Raw genomic sequence first — 16,509 nt, 5'->3', positions numbered from 1 at the left:
AATGATGTAATTCAAGTTTCACTTCTAAATATGAATAAAACGTCATGAAATTCAAATGAACAAATCCCCCCTGTCGTTTTACAATATATAAACCTCAGTAACAGTTTAACATTTCATTTGGGAGGTATTTCATATTTGACATAAATCAAGTCTCAAAATCTGACATATACATGTGGCGTATAATTAGGGATGCTTAAATTGTGCTAACTGCCTGCCTTATGGCAGGGTTTCCCAACTCGGGGCCCAGGGGTGGTTTCATTTGGCCCCAAGTTTTCTGAGCAAAAATTAAACACAATTTATTTTTATTTTTTATTGTTGGACATAAAAGACTGTAAAAACACCAGGAAATCAGCTCCAAGTGATTTTAACTTAATAAATATGTTCCCAAGTATTCCCACACGTAATCGAGAGACACATGATAATATACAAATGTAAGCAAGGTTTGAAATTATTATGTTTTAGTCAAATATTATATGTGTTTGGGCTTCTAGCGGTCAATTTGCAGTCTACAAATTACTTGTAATTTTGGATCCGGCCCCCCACCATCCACCGCAACAAAAAAAAATCGTCCCTCAGCTGAATCTAGTTAATTATCCCTGCCTTATGGGATTCCACTTCGCAGTTGGCTGGATAGAAGGGGCCATCGGAGGGTCTAGTCCTGACTCTCTACATCATTTTCACATTTTCACAGCTTTGGGAAACTTCTTCACATGGCGGAGGCGCACGTGAACGTGTAAACAGAGAGGGGGAGAGGGTGAAAGAGAGTGAGAGAGCGTTAGTGAGTGAATGTGAATGCTTTCTCACTCCCTGGTCTCAGTCTGTTCTGTGTGTATGGGAGACAGGGTCGTGATGCTGTGGCTAGAGGACTGAAGCAGAGCACTCTACTACTAACGGGGTTTCCCTCCTCCCTTTCTGTCTCTATCTCTAGATTTTGACTGACACACTTGGCAAGAATGAGCTCGCGCTCGCCAGTCAAGGCGGACAGCATCCCCACGCAAGACCCGTCTCTCGCGCCTTGGAACATCAGCTCTGTAAGCGCGCATCGCCTGATGGAGCTTCCGCCCGCGTTCACCTCAGTAAGTTAACGGCAGACACTCCTTTGGCTGGATGACTGTTCAGTGATTTATTTCATCTAAGTTCTTCATCGTTTCTTTGGTTATTCTCTTTTAGGAGACCTGTCACTTGCCTAGCCCACATACATCAAATCCACGGGAGCCAAAATAGAGGGGTTGATGCGGGATGCCCCGTTCTCTGGGTGCACCGCTTTCCCGCTTGTATGTGGTGCGTTACAGTGTGTCCAATGGGCAGCTCTGGAGATTGGCTAATTTATAGTTTTTTTGTTCATCTTCTATTTGTTTATTTTACACGGGTGATGGTTATATGTGGAACTATCGTGATTTAAATAATCATTTGAGCCATTCAATGGTTCTTAGCAGTTCTTAAAAGGGATGTATTTTCTATTTTAGTGATAATTCAAACGTTGGGTCGGGGTGGGTCAGTCGAATATTTAGGGGGGAGGTGGTGCTCGGCTCTTTTTGTGAGTGTTATTCCAGTTTATCTAATCGGATGTGTCATGCCATTACATGATAAATGTGACAATGGCCAGTTGTGGTGTCTTGTAAATACCTCAGGTATAGCCTTGTGCCAATGAACAACATAATAATAACGCCTAAGTAATGTTAACAATAGATTATGGCTAACCCCCCCCAAAAAAACCTGTATTGTTCCTCAAAAGGATCTACAAAGAACTTTGAGATTTATAGCACGCGTTTTTTTAACATAATCATTCAAGTGATTCAATCAACTAGATAAATACTTAAGTTAAATGTATTGGCTTACCAAATAACATGCAGACAATTCATGACATTTATGCAAGTAGCCTATGTTTTGTTTTGTGAATGGCTCCAGCTTGACCCACATCTGGCAATCTTCATTCAGCTCCGCACCTGAATGAATGAACACCAGAGAGAGAGAGAGAGAGAGAGAGAGAGAGAGAGAGAGAGAGAGAGAGAGAGAGAGAGAGAGAGAGAGAGAGAGAGAGAGAGAGAGAGAGAGAGAGAGAGAGAGAGAGAGAGAGAGAGAGAGAGAGAGAGAGAGAGAGAGAGAGAGAGAGAGAGAGAGAGAGAGAGAGAGAGAGAGAGAGAAAAAAAAAAGTGATGCCAGGAATCAGAGCCTAGGAATTATCCACGAGCGCCCCATAGGCCAATATACGCTCAACAAAATGCTGGGTAAATAGTGGACAGAACACACACTGGGTTATTTTAAACTTTTTTAAACTAGGCAAGTCAGTTAAGAACAAATTATTATTTACAATGACAGCGTACCAAGGAACAGCTGCCTTGTTCAGGGGCAGAATGACAGATTTTTACCTTGTCAACTCTGGGATTCAATCCAGCAACCTTTCGGTTACTGGCCCAACGCTCTAACCACTAAGCTACCTGCCGCCCCCTTAGTTGGGTTACTGATCCACCGGGTCAGATCAGAAGACCGGCGGTGTGGCTTAGTATAGGTTTGGCTTTTAGATTGTAATTCCGGTTCACCTGTTCTGTTGTATTGGCAACACATGTTAAGATTGAGAAGAGACACTTTTGTAGCTTAATGAGGATTACTCAAGTTAAGTTTCTCAATGACCAATCTGTGTTTTACAAATGATGCACATACACTACCGTTCAAAAGTTTGGGGTCACTTAGAAATGTCCTTGTTTTTGAAAGAAAATAACTTTTTTGTCCTTCAAATAACATCAAGTTGATCAGATACAGTGTAGACATTGTTAATGTTGTAAATGACAACTGGCAGCTTCATTAAATAGTACGCAAAAAATAGCAGTCTCAACGTCAACAGTGAAGAGGCGACTCCGGGATGCTGGCCTTCTAGGCAGAGTTCCTCTGTCCAGTGTCTGTGTTCTTTAGCCCATCTTAATCTTTTCTTTTTATTGGCCAGTCTGAGATATGTTTTTTTCTTTGCAACTCTGCCTAGAAGGCCAGCATCCCGGAGTCGCCTCTTCACTGTTGACGTTAATAAGACTGGTGTTTTGCGGGTACTATTTAATGAAGCTGCCAGTTGAGGACTTGTGAGGCGTCTGTTTCTCAAACTAGACACTCTAATGTACTTGTCCTCTTGCTCAGTTGTGCACCGGGGCCTCCCACTCCTCTTTCTATTCTGGTTAGAGCCAGTTTGCGCTGTTCTGTGAAGGGAGTAGTACACAGCGTTGTACGAGATCTTCAGTTTCTTGGCAATTTCTCGCATGGAATAGCCTTCATTTCTCAGAACAAGAATAGACTGATGAGTTTCAAAAGAAAGTGCTTCGATTTTGGCCATTTTGAGCCTTTAATCAAGCCCACAAATTCTGATGCTCCAGATCCTCAACTAGTCTAAAGAAGGACAGTTTTATTGTTTCTTTAATCAGAACAAAAGTTTTCAGCTGTGCTAACATAATTGCAAAAGAGTTTTCTAATGATCAGTTAGCCTTTTAAAATGATAAACTTGGATTAGCTAACACAACATGCCATTGGAACACAGGACTGATGGTTGCTGATAATGGGCCTCTGTACGCCTATGTAGATATTCTTCAAAATAATCAGCCATTTCCAGCTACAATAGTAATTTACAACATTAACAATGTCTACACTGTATTTCTGATCAATTTGATGTTATTTTAATGGACAAAAAATGTGCTTTTCTTTCAAAAATAAGGACATTTCTAAGTGATCACAAACTTTTGAACGGTAGTGTATAATCAATCAATAATGAACCAAATGAATTATATTATATGCTACTTAACGTAGAGAGGTGGTGCTTTCCCTGTACAGTCTGGTCCACTATTGACAGTGTGTGTGTGCCTATGTGCGAAACCTGTGTTTGTACCCAAAAACAAACAGCAAAATGACCTTAACAAAATCTATTAATCAACATCTCATGGAACGGTGGGGACTGTGAGGGGACACGCATACAAACACAATCGCACACTCTAATACAAACATATTTTTGAGTGGTATTGTTTGAATGCCGTTGTGTTCTGAATTTCTGTGACTGCCTTTGTCTATCAGTGTGTCAGTGTTTTGTGGACCCCAGGGAGAGTAAGTTACTGCTTCTGCAAAAGCTAATAGAAATCCTGATAAACCAAATACAATGAAAAGGCCTGCGGATGAGTTCTTTATTGATGTACTGTAATACAATACAAGAACACTCATCTATCTACCAACTTCTACATAGTTAGTATGGACATGGCCTATAAACAGTCAGGGTTATGGGTTAATCCAGGTAATGCAGTCAGGGTCAGGTTTAAAACATGTTGTTTTTCATTTCATCAAATCAAATCAAATTGTATTGGTCACATACACATGGCTGTACGAGTGTAGCGAAATGCTTGTGCTTCTAGTTCTGACAGTGCAGTAATATCTAACAAGTAATCTAACAATTTCACAACGACTACCTTATACACACAAATGTAAAGGGATGAATAAGAATATGTACATATAAATATATGGATGAGCGATGGCCGTGCGGCATAGGCAAGATGCAGTAGATGGTATAGAGTACAGGATATACAGTGGGGCAAAAAAATATTTAGTCAGCCACCAATTGTGTAAATTCTCCCACTTAAAAAGATGAGAGAGGCCTGTAATTTTCATCATAGGTACACTTCAACTATGACAGACAAAATGAGAAAAAAAATCCAGAAAATCACATTGTAGGATTTTTAATGAATTTATTTGCACCAGAAACAAAATTGTAGACCTGCACCAGGCTGGGAAGACTGAATCTGCAATAGGTAAGCAGCTTGGTTTGAAGAAATCAACTGTGGGAGCAATTATTGGGAAATGGAAGACATACAAGGGCCCCAGTGTTGAGGATTAGCAGGGTGGAGATGTTGTTTCCTACCTTCAACACTTAGGGGCAGCCCGTCAGAAAGTCCAGGATCCAGTTGCACAGGGTGGGGTCGAGACCCAGGGTCACAAGCTTAATGACGAGTTTGGAGAGTACTATGGTGTTAAATGCTGAGCTGTAGTCAATGAACAGCATTCTTACATAGGTATTACTCTTGTCCAGTTGGGCTAGGGCAGTGTGCAGTGTGATGGCGTCAGTGGACCTATTGGGGCGGGATGCAAATTGAAGTGGGTCTAGGGTATCAGGTGGGATGTAGGTGATATGATCCTTGACTAGTCTGTCAAAGCACTTCATGATGAAAGAACTGATAGTCATTTAGTTCAGTTACCTTAGCCTTCTTGGGAACAAGAACAATGGTGGCCATCTTGATGTGGGGACAGCAGAGTTGGAAAGGAATTTATTGAATATGTCCGTAAACACATCAGCCAGCTGGTCTGCATATGCTCTGAGGACGCGGCTAGGGATGCCATCTGGGCCAGCAGCCCTGCGAGGGTTAACACGTTTAAAGGTTTTACTCACGTTGACCATGGAGAAGGAGAGCCCACAGTCTTTGGTAGCGGGCCATGTCAGTGGCACTGTATTGTTCTCAAAGCGAGCAAAGAAATTGTTTAATTTGTCTGAGGGCAATACTTCGATGTCCGCGACGGGGCTGGTTTTCTTTTTGTAATCCATGATTGACTGTAGACCCTGCCACATACGTCTCGTGTTTGAGCCATGGAATTGCGACTCTACTTTGTCTCTATACTATCGCTTTGCTTGTTTGATTGCCTTACAGAGGGAATAGCTGAACTGTTTGTATTCGGTCATGTTTCCAGTCGCCTTGCCATGATTAAATGCGGTGGTTCGCGTTTTCAGTTTTGCGCGAATGCTGTCATCAATCTACGGTTTCTGTTTAGGAAAGGTTTTAATTGTCACAGTGGGTACGACATCTCCGATGCACTTGCTAATAAACTCGCTCACCAAGTCAGCGTATACATTAATGTTATTGTCTGAGGCTATCCGGAACATATCTCAGTCCATGTGATTGAAGCAATCTTGAAGCATGGAATCCCACTGGTCAGACCAGCTTTGGATAGACCTGAGCACGGGCGTTTCCTGTTTTAGTTTTTGTCTATAGCTGGGAGTAACAAAATGGAGTCATGGTCAGATTTGCCGAAGGCAGGGCTTTGTATACATCGTAGAAGATAGAATACCAATGATCCAGAATGCTACCAGCTCATGTCTCGCAGTCGATATTCTGACAGAATTTAGGAAGTCTTGTTCTTAGGTTAGCTTTGTTAAAATCCCCAGCTATAATAAATGCAGCCTCAGGCTGTATGGTTTCCAGTTTTCATAGTTGTTTCGATGCGACGGGTGCAGATTGGGTTGTCAGCAGTGGTCCCTCACAGTCAGACCCAATATGGTGGAAGTGTTGGTCTGTGATCCACTCCAAACTGTCAATGAATGAAAAATGTGTCGATATTTCAAGAAAACATTGTCATTACACATAACCATACCACAAGGAAGCTACTCTACATGCTTCATTCATGATGAGAAAACTAACTGGAACTAAGTTAGCTAGCTAGCCAAGTTGCTAGTTAGTTAGCTAGCTAGTTCTCTTATATTAACCAGTAATACAAAACATGCCTAACTGTTTGAAAACGTTGGCTGTCACATTGAGGCTTGATAGAGTATAAAAAAAATCCCTGAAGAGAAGGCACTATTGTTATTTATTGGCTAGCTAGGCTACTAGTTCACTTTTATCCCCCTATGAAGCCTAGTTAGCTGGCTATCCCTACTGGCCAAATTAGCTAATGTTCTTGATTCTAGTTACTCAGATAAATAAAACATCTCAATAAGCTAATCACTTTAGCTTTAACTTCTTTGAGGTATTTTACTTCTTTGTTTCTCCAGTTGTCAGGTCAACCACACCGTTTACATAGTTGGCAGTTGGAACTCCGCAGCAAAAATGTCATTATTGTTGCTAGGCTACCAGTTGCAGTGCTTTTAGCTTGTGGTTTGTGCAAGTCCTTTATACAAAATACAAAAATACAAAAATTATAGTGTCTGAAAGAATGAAATGGAGTGAATATTTGTCCAATTATTTATTTACCTTTATTTAACCAGGTAGGCAAGTTGAGAACAAGTTCTCATTTAAATTATTGAGCATATCCCCAAAACTCAAATAACTTATTTAGCATATCAAATCAAATCAAATTGAATATTTCACATACGCCGAATACAACAGGTGTAAACCTTACAGTGAAATGCTTACAAGCCCTTAACCAACAATGCAGTTTTAAGAAAAATAAGTGTTAAGTGAAACATAGATAAGTAAAACATTTAAAATAACAGTAACAAATAATTAAACAGCAGCAGTAAAATATCAATAGCGAGACTATATACAGGGGGTACCGGTACAGAGTCAATGTGGAGACTATACACAGGGTACCGGTACAGAGTCAATGTGGAGACTATATACAGGGGGAACCGGTACAGAGTCAATGTGGAGACTATATACAGGGGGAACCGGTACAGAGTCAATGTGCGGGGGCACTGGTTATTCGAGGTAATTGAGGTAATATGTACATGCAGGTAGAGTTAAAGTGACTATGCATAGACAATAAACCGAGAGTAGCAGCAGCGTAAAAGATGCATATCAAGATCCTATGTAGGTGTACTGTCAATATTTGTAAAATAAGATGTCTACATAGGCCTACAGTATCTCAGGATATCTAATGAGTCAATATCCAGCTACACCAAGTATCATATCCAGAGGGAATCGAAAAATGATTTGTGCATATTTGTCCAATTATTGAGAATGTGCTGAAAACTCTGAAATGCATCAGAAATCGTCCTGATTTTCAGCATATCAAAAAGCATATCAAGATCCGGAAATGGACCTCAGCCAAGAGAAGCATTTCTAGAATCCATATCGCTCAATATCTTGAATGTGCTGAGAAAACACAGATACGTGATGTATACAGTAAGCATTTGTCAACCTGAAGAGAGACAATAGGATGATGCATGTCTCAGGATATCGAATGAGTTCATATCCAGCCATAGGAAATGTCCGTATGTGATATTCGGAGTAATCCCAATATCATATATGTCCAAAAGACCCATATTGATTCAGAATTTGTCAAGATATGGTGCATATCCATAAAAACTCTAAATATGCATTGCAAATGTTCTGTATCCTCTAGAATATAAAAAACATGTCAAGTAAATATATCCCCTTATATGGACCCTTTTCGCCCAGTGGGTGTTACAACACATCATGTAAAGTTCCAAAACATTTCAGTCTCAATACTCCATCAATGCTTCATCAATGCATTTTCACTTTTGGATAAATAGCGGGCCTAATTTCAACTTCCTGATACTCATGCCAAGAATATAAGATATGCATTTTATTAGTAGATTTGGATAGAAAACACTCTGAAGTTTCTAAAACTGTTTGAATCATGTCTGTGAGTATAACAGAACTTATGTAGCAGGCAAAACCCCGAGGACTAACCGTTCAGATTTTTTTTAGATCTCTGTCTATTCATTGAGGTCTCATTGGGAAACGATATTTCTTAGGAACTTGTTTTCAGTTCCTACCGCTTCCACTGGATGTCACCAGTCTTTGGAATTTGGTTGAGGTTATTCCTTTGTGCAATGAAGAAGTATGGCCATCTAGGAACTGCGTAACACTGTTGAGAGTTGCGCAAGACTTGAAATGTAGCTTGGTTTGTTGTCTTCCTGTATTGAACACAGATAGACCCGTCTTCAACTTGATTGATTATTAACGTTTAAAAATACCTAAAGTTGTATTACAAAAGTAGTTTGAAGTGTGTTGGCAAAGTTTACAGGCAACTTTTGTAATATTTTGTAGTGACGTTGCGCAATTTGGAAGCTGTTTTTTTCTGGACGGAATTAATCAAACAAAAGGACCAATTGTGATGATTATGGGACATATTGGAGTGCCAACAAAATAAGCTCGTCAAAGGCATGTTTTATATTTTATTTCTGCGTTTTGTGTAGCGCCTGCAGGGTTGAAACATGCTCCTCTCTTTGTTTACTGTTGTGCTATCATCAGATAATAGCTTCTTATGCTTTCGCCGAACAGCCTTTTTAAAATCTGACATGTTGGCTGGATTCACAACGAGTCTAGCTTTAATTTAGTATCTTACATGTGTGATTTAATGAAAGTTAGATTTTTATATCATTTTATTTGAATTTGCATTTTCCCTGGCTTTTGGCCAAGTGGGACGCAAGCGTCCCCTATACCATAAGAAGTTGGTTCCGTCTCCTTTGTGTTGGTGGCACCTCACTTACCAATAGCTTTGGTGTTAAAAAGTACTTACAAAATATGTGTGTGTGCGTTTTATTACACAAGCACACATACACGCATACAAACACACACATGCGGTTCACTGTGCGTTACTGACAGACTAAAGCACTGCCGCATACCTCGTCCCTCGAGCTACATTCACAGGTTGTGTGTGTGTGTGTGTGTGTGTGTGTGTGTGTGTGTGTGTGTGTGTGTGTGTGTGTGTGTGTGTGTGTGTGTGTGTGTGTGTGTGTTTGGCAACTTAACCTCAGGTTGATATTTGACATTCATCCAACAGACACAAACATTGGATTTTTGGAACAAAGAAATAAGCTGTACCCAAAGGAACATGACATTTACTTGTAAAAAATAAGGCTTTCAGTGACGCAAGAACCTTGACGGGTTAAGATTGGGTCATAACCCATGGGCGGTTAAGGTTAGGGTAGGTGTTAGGTAAAGGTTAAAGAGGTTGGAGATGCAACAGTGTGACAGTAGAGATTCAGGTCCATCAATCATCATCCTCTTCCTCCTTCCTGCTCTACTTCCTGCTCCTCTTGTTCCTCCCTTTGTCTAAGCCAATTAGCATTTTGGCAGCTCACACACTAACATTTACTACCTGCTGACAAGGAAAAACATACATGCATGCATTCACAGTGCACACAGACACAGGCATTCTCACATACACAAGGTTGGGGAGTAACTGATTACATGTAATCTGATTACACAATTTTTTAACTTCAGTCAGTGAAATTACAAAAAATATTCTAATCAGATTACAGATACTTTTGAAAAACTAGATGATTTACATCTTGGATTACTTTCAAATTGAGAAAGGATGTTTGCAGAGGGACAACATTGACAGATTTCTGTTTTCTCAATGACATTCAAATCAGCAGTAAAAAAAGGTGCAAGTTTAAGTTTGTTCCACCACAAATTAGAGAGCACTATGATGACACACCAAATGATGACCACCACTCAGAGATCGCTATGATGACACACCAAATGATGACCACCACTCAGAGAGCACTATGATGACACACCAAATGATGACCACCACTCAGAGAGCACTATGATGACACACCAAATGATGACCACCACTCAGAGATCGCTATGATGACACACCAAATGATGACCACCACTCAGAGATCGCTATGATGACACACCAAATGATGACCACCACTCAGAGAGCACTATGATGACACACCAAATGATGACCACCACTCAGAGATCGCTATGATGACATACCAAATGATGACCACCACTCAGAGAGCACTATGATGACACACCAAATGATGACCACCACTCAGAGATCGCTATGATGACATACCAAATGATGACCACCACTCAGAGATCGCTATGATGACACACCAAATGATGACCACCACTCAGAGATCGCTATGATGACATACCAAATGATGACCACCACTCAGAGAGCACTATGATGACACACCAAATGATGACCACCACTCAGACATCGCTATGATGACACACCAAATGATGACCACCACTCAGAGATCACTATAATGACATACCAAATGCTTTTGATGTATCCTTTTTGTCTTTTTCTAATTCCTCTTAAGGGGAAAGTAATAATCCAAAAGTAATCAGACTACATTACTGAGTTTGGGTAATCCAAAATTAATCAGATTACGTAATTGAGTTTGGGTAATCCAAAAGTAATCAGATTATGTTACTGAGTTTGGTAATCCAAAAGTAATCAGATTACGTTACTGAGTTTGGGTAATCCAAAAGTTACATTATTGATTACAACTAGTAACTGTAACAGATTACATTTATAAATTAACCTGCCATGCACAGACACACAGTCCCCGCCCCATACTCTGTCTGGTGTACGAATTTATAGTGTGGTCAGATGTATATATTTTCTTGTTTTCTATCCTTCCGTGGACTTTGGGGGATTTCCGGTATCTATGACGATAGTAACACAAGCCCACACACACACACACACACACACACACACACACACACACACACACACACACACACACACACACACACACACACACACACACACACACATGTTTGTTTTACTATCTTTTTGGGGACCAAACAATTTTTCCCATTCAAAATCCTATTTTCCCTAACCTTAACCCCAAATCCCTAACCCTAAACTCCTAAACCATATGTCCTCCAAAACACGACCCCGGGAAGCTTCATGACCCACTGCTTTCTTAACCCAGAAGCACCAATGTGTCAGAGGAAACAACAGCTGGCGACCGAAGTCAGCATGCATGCACCTGGCCGCCACAAGGAGTCGCTAGAGGGCGATGGGACAAGGACATCCCAGCCGGCCAAACCCTTCCCTAACCCAGACGACGCTGGGAGAGTTGTGCACCGTCAAGGCCAGCTGTCGGGATTGGGCTAGACCGCTGCGCCACTTGTGAAGACCCTAAATCGAATACTAACTTAAACTAGCCTTGTTACTTGTGGGGACCAGCGAAATGTCACCAATTGCCCAAATGTTCCTTGTTTTACTATCCTTCAGCTAAACACACACACACGTTTGTTTTACTATCCTTGCGGGGACCAAAACAATTATTCCCATTAAAAATTATATTTTCCCTAACCCTAACCTTGACCCCAAACCCCTAAGCCTAAAACTAAACCTAACCCTAGACTCCTAAAACTAATCACTAACCCTAACCTTATGTCTAATTCTAATTGTAACACACACACACACACACACACACACACACACACACACACACACACACACACACACACACACACACACACACACACACACACACACAGAGAAGTGTAACTAGAGTGTCTTTAGAGTTTCTACTGTGGGTTTAAAGGAGCATTCTACAGTTGCTATGTCACATTTTGGACTGTTAAATGTAATGAATTATTGACATTGATTCTTGAAGAATACAACTTATAAATGCCTCATGAGCTTAGTTCAACTGTCAAACCCAAAATATAATATTTTTTTGATGCCAATGTTTCCAAACAAAGCCAACGTAAACCAACACTATAGCACCAAAACACAGTTAAAACTATAGTTTTGATCTCATGGATGGTCAGTCCCTGCATCCATAGGTATGAATTTGAGAGGGTTATTTTACTCAAACACCGACCCTGTTTACCAAAAGAAATTGCTTTTTTATTGTTTGAACTGAAGTACACAGATCTGGGGCAGTTGACGATATACACGTGCATGTGCACACATACTGTAGACACGCACAAACACACACACAGAGGGATTAAAGAGAGGAAGTGGGTGAGTTCCGGCTGAACTCCTAGATATTACAGAAAGCAGGGATTGTGTTGTCGACGGAATGGGAAAGAGGGCCAACAATAGTTGTCCTTGTCCCAACAGCCCCTTAGCTCTTCCTCAGACAAACACGTAGATATTGGAAATTGATTTCAGCACAATCACAGCTGACCGATTCATTCACAGGCACCCTGCCTACTCTAGCACAGAAGAATGTGTATATGTGTTTACGTCTGCACTGTGTGTGTGTGTGTGTGTGTGTGTGTGTGTGTGTGTGTGTGTGTGTGTGTGTGTGTGTGTGTGTGTGTGTGTGTGTGTGTGTGTGTGTGTGTGTGTGTGTGTGTGTGTGTGTGTGTGTGTATTCATGGAGAGAGAGGGAGGGCGTCGACCCTAGTTCTTAGTAGAGATTAGAACAGGTCAGAAGTGATTATGTTTTGGAAAAATTCCAATCTTGTTTTCGTACCCACCAAAGCAAAGAGACTGTACTTTCAAATGAACACTGATGCTACAAAACTCTCTGTCTTCTACTCATTGGCTTAAATGCAGCCTTGCATACTATAGAATACACGCAAAAGAGGGTTCCTCAGGGGTTCTTTGGAAAGGGCGATGGGTCTATGTGGAACCATACTGACTCAAATAACCTTTTGGGTTCTTTGGTCTTTTAGTGATAATAAAAATTGTGGGGATTATAATAATTTATAATAAAATGTGTTTCTTTATAATTTTTGGGGTCATAGTTTGTTCACAGCTCTTTTTGTGAAACCGTGAGTGAGTGTGTCATTCCAGGTCATCTAATGTGTTGTGTTACATTGTTACATGTCGTAAATGACTTTAGCCAGTGATGGTGTCTTGTGAAAGACTCATGTATGGCCTTGAGAACGGTCTTAATTCTCTCGTCAGGATCAAAAGGCTTCACAAAGAACCTTCAATATTGAAAAAGGTTCTTTATAGAACCATTCTCCATAAATGTTCTATAAAGAACCATAAAACAGGGTTCTATATAGCCCCAAAAAGAATTGTAACCATAGGGGAACCCTTTTCTTGGTGGTATTTACAGTATAACATTTTTAATGGTTCTTTATAGAACCTTAGGAAAGGGTTCTTTATAACATCATACAGGTTCCATTTAGAACCTTATGAGCATGGTTCTTTATAGAACCTTCAAAAAATGATTATATATCTGGTACTATTTACACCATCATTTTTTTGTGTGTAGATTGTGGTATCCTCCTGGACTGACTACAGAATTGGGTTGGCCTCTCAGGCTTAGTACTGAACTGGTTTTAGATATATCTGACTGACAGACATGATTTTGTTGCCCTGGGAGACCATGCCTTAGAAAAACTTGAGATCTCATGTGGCGTACCTCAAGGGTTGATTTTGGGACCTATACTTTTTAGTTTTTACATGTTATCCCTTGGCAGCATTATTAGGTGCGCCAATGATACACAGCTGTATTCCTCTGTGTCCTCAGATGGCGATAGCACCATTAACACCCTGGTTGAATGTATCTCTGACATAAATACAGTGCCTTGCGAAAGTATTGTTGTATAATTTTCATTTGTCTAATTTAGGAAATATTTTGTGTTTTTATATTTTGCACCTTTAGTTATTTTATTTATTTTAGCTCTTTGAAATGCATCCTCTGTAAGAAATGTGCTCTATAAATCAAGTTTGATTTGATATGTTTAATGACCTTTGACTCCTCAGACTGTGGAGGAGTGGAGGAGGAGTGTTCAGTTCATATCGGAATACAATTGTATCTGAAGGTAATAGAACCCTCAAACGTCCACTGTGTTCTATTGGTTAGACAATGGAAGTAATATAAACAATTATACAACGGATGGGTCTAATCCTGGACGCTGATTGGTTAAAACTGCATTTCAGCCAGTGTCTATTCCACAAGTTATCATCGGCTAAAGCTATGACGTTGAAATGCTTATTTACTCTGTTCCATCTGACTATGCAATCCACTGTCTCATCAGCCCAGCCAGGCAATTTATAAACTTGATCTCCACTGTAAAAAGCATCTAGATATTATCTCCCATTTCTTTTAGACTAGCAAATGGCTTTCAATAGCAGAGATTTGTATAAACCTTGCTTTCTGTCTCTCTGACATTTGCAACATTGAAATTCGATCACCAGCTGTTAGTAATGAACGTAGGCAGGCAGCTTTTCTCAGCCAGTCGAAATCATGAATCAGCGTCATTTTATGGGTATAAACAAAGAAATGTCAATAGAAAACTGGTAAATCAAAACAAAATGCAGCTAGTTTGCAGCTTCAGTTTGAAATGATTGTGTTAGCTGTGTGGTTGGCTGTGTGGTTGGCTGTGTGGTTGGCTGTGTGGTTGGCTGTGTGGTTGGCTGTGTGGTTGGCTGTGTGGTTGGCTGTGTGGTTGGCTGTGTGGTTGGCTGTGGGGTTGGCTAGCTCCTCTGAACAACAGTGTTTTGAAGAGAGAGCACATTTTCTACGCCAGGTGAAATCACGCATCATTCGCTCATTCTTATGAATGTATCCAAAATAAATGTCACGACAAAACAGCTTAGAAATGCAAATGGAGCTTCTTTGCTGTTATTCTGTCTGCACTGTTTGACGTGACTGTAAGTTAGCCGTAGTTGGCTAGCTAGCGAGCAAGGGACAAGAACGTTGCCAGTCAGTATGGCAATAGAACATGTAGAACAAATGTCTGGCCCCATAGACAAAAATGCTTAACGACTGGGTCACACCTCTGGCTACCGAACCAACAGAACAAACGACCAGCCGGCTTGGGTAGCAACCCTAGATTTGTGTCAGGACAGTACCACTGCGCCACCCGGGAGGCCCCAAAATAATGTTTTTAATGAAAATATGGCAATAATTATTTGAATATGTTGGTAACCTGGTGCATAAAAGTGGTAATGTTTTTGAAGGTGCTGTTTAGAGTATATATTGGCACGGTTTGCCAGTATACACCAATATATCCTCCAAACACCGGCTTCTCAGGCATTATTAATTCACTGAGTTAGTCAAGAGTCTTTCGAGGGAGAGAGAGACATAATGACAGTTTTTGTTAAAAACGCTTTATAGACATGCCATTATTTGATCATTGATATTTCACAGCTTTATAGTCATGTCATGATTTGATCATTTGATCATTCTCAGAAGTAGAGTGCACATATTCAACAATTTCCTGGAATTCCAGTTGCTGGGTATAAATATGTAATATAAAAGGAATATCAATTCTTAGAAATACATTAACATGGTTGTATACGCTCCGGGCTAGTTATTACAGTAACTATATAGGAACATTGTGCATATAGTACAGTAACTATATAGGAACATTATGCATATATTACAGTAACTATATAGGAACATTATGCATATATTACAGTAACTATATAGGAACATTATGCATATAGTACAGTAACTATATAGGAACATTATGCATATATTACAGTAACTATATAGGAACATTATGCATATAGTACAGTAACTATATAGGAACATTATGCATATATTACAATAACTATATAGGAACATTATGCATATAGTACAGTAACTATATAGGAACATTATGCATATATTACAGTAACTATATAGGAACATTCAACATATATTACAGTAACTATATAGGAACATTCAACATATAGTACAGTAACTATATAGGAACATTCAACATACAGCACAGTAACTACTGTATATAGGAACATTCAACATATAGTAAAGACTGGGGCTACTTTTATTGGTTTCATAATTACAATCACCTGTATCTCTCTCTCTCTCTCTCTCTCTCTCTCTCTCTCACACTCTCTCGCTCTCTCTCTCTAGGTTGCCATGACGGTGCGATGGCCCTTCCCAACGGTGGATGTCCCAGACCACCACCACTACACCCTCGGGTCCGTCATCCTCGCCGTGGGCATCACGGGCATGGTGGGAAACTTCCTCGTCATGTATGCCTTCTGCAGGTATGAGATCAATCAATCGCTAAATCAACCAACCAATCAATCAATATGGCTGTTATATCCCTTTTTGCCGAGATTACCCTTCCTTGGGTTGTTATATAAAACAGGTACCTGCCTTCATAATAACGTTTTCATGCTTCTTTA

At 40.2% G+C, this 16,509-nt stretch overlaps 1 protein-coding gene across 1 annotated transcript in view; it reads left to right on the top strand.

The window, feature by feature from the left end:
* The first annotated feature begins 631 nt into the window (after nucleotides 1–631).
* The window catches only part of LOC110492831 (melanopsin-A-like), a 31,292-nt gene continuing 15,414 nt past the window's right edge, over nucleotides 632–16,509 (top strand). Inside the window, exons 1-2 of the mRNA XM_036946156.1 lie at nucleotides 632–1,076; nucleotides 16,232–16,368. Coding sequence (XP_036802051.1) covers nucleotides 954–1,076; nucleotides 16,232–16,368 — 260 coding nt within the window. The 5' untranslated portion in view covers nucleotides 632–953. The remainder of the gene's footprint in view (nucleotides 1,077–16,231; nucleotides 16,369–16,509) is intronic.

Source organism: Oncorhynchus mykiss, chromosome 16, assembly GCF_013265735.2.
Source record: "Oncorhynchus mykiss isolate Arlee chromosome 16, USDA_OmykA_1.1, whole genome shotgun sequence".
Taxonomy (NCBI): domain Eukaryota; kingdom Metazoa; phylum Chordata; class Actinopteri; order Salmoniformes; family Salmonidae; genus Oncorhynchus; species Oncorhynchus mykiss.
Note: the sequence above shows the minus strand (reverse complement) of the source record. Positions and strands in the feature narration are given on the sequence as shown.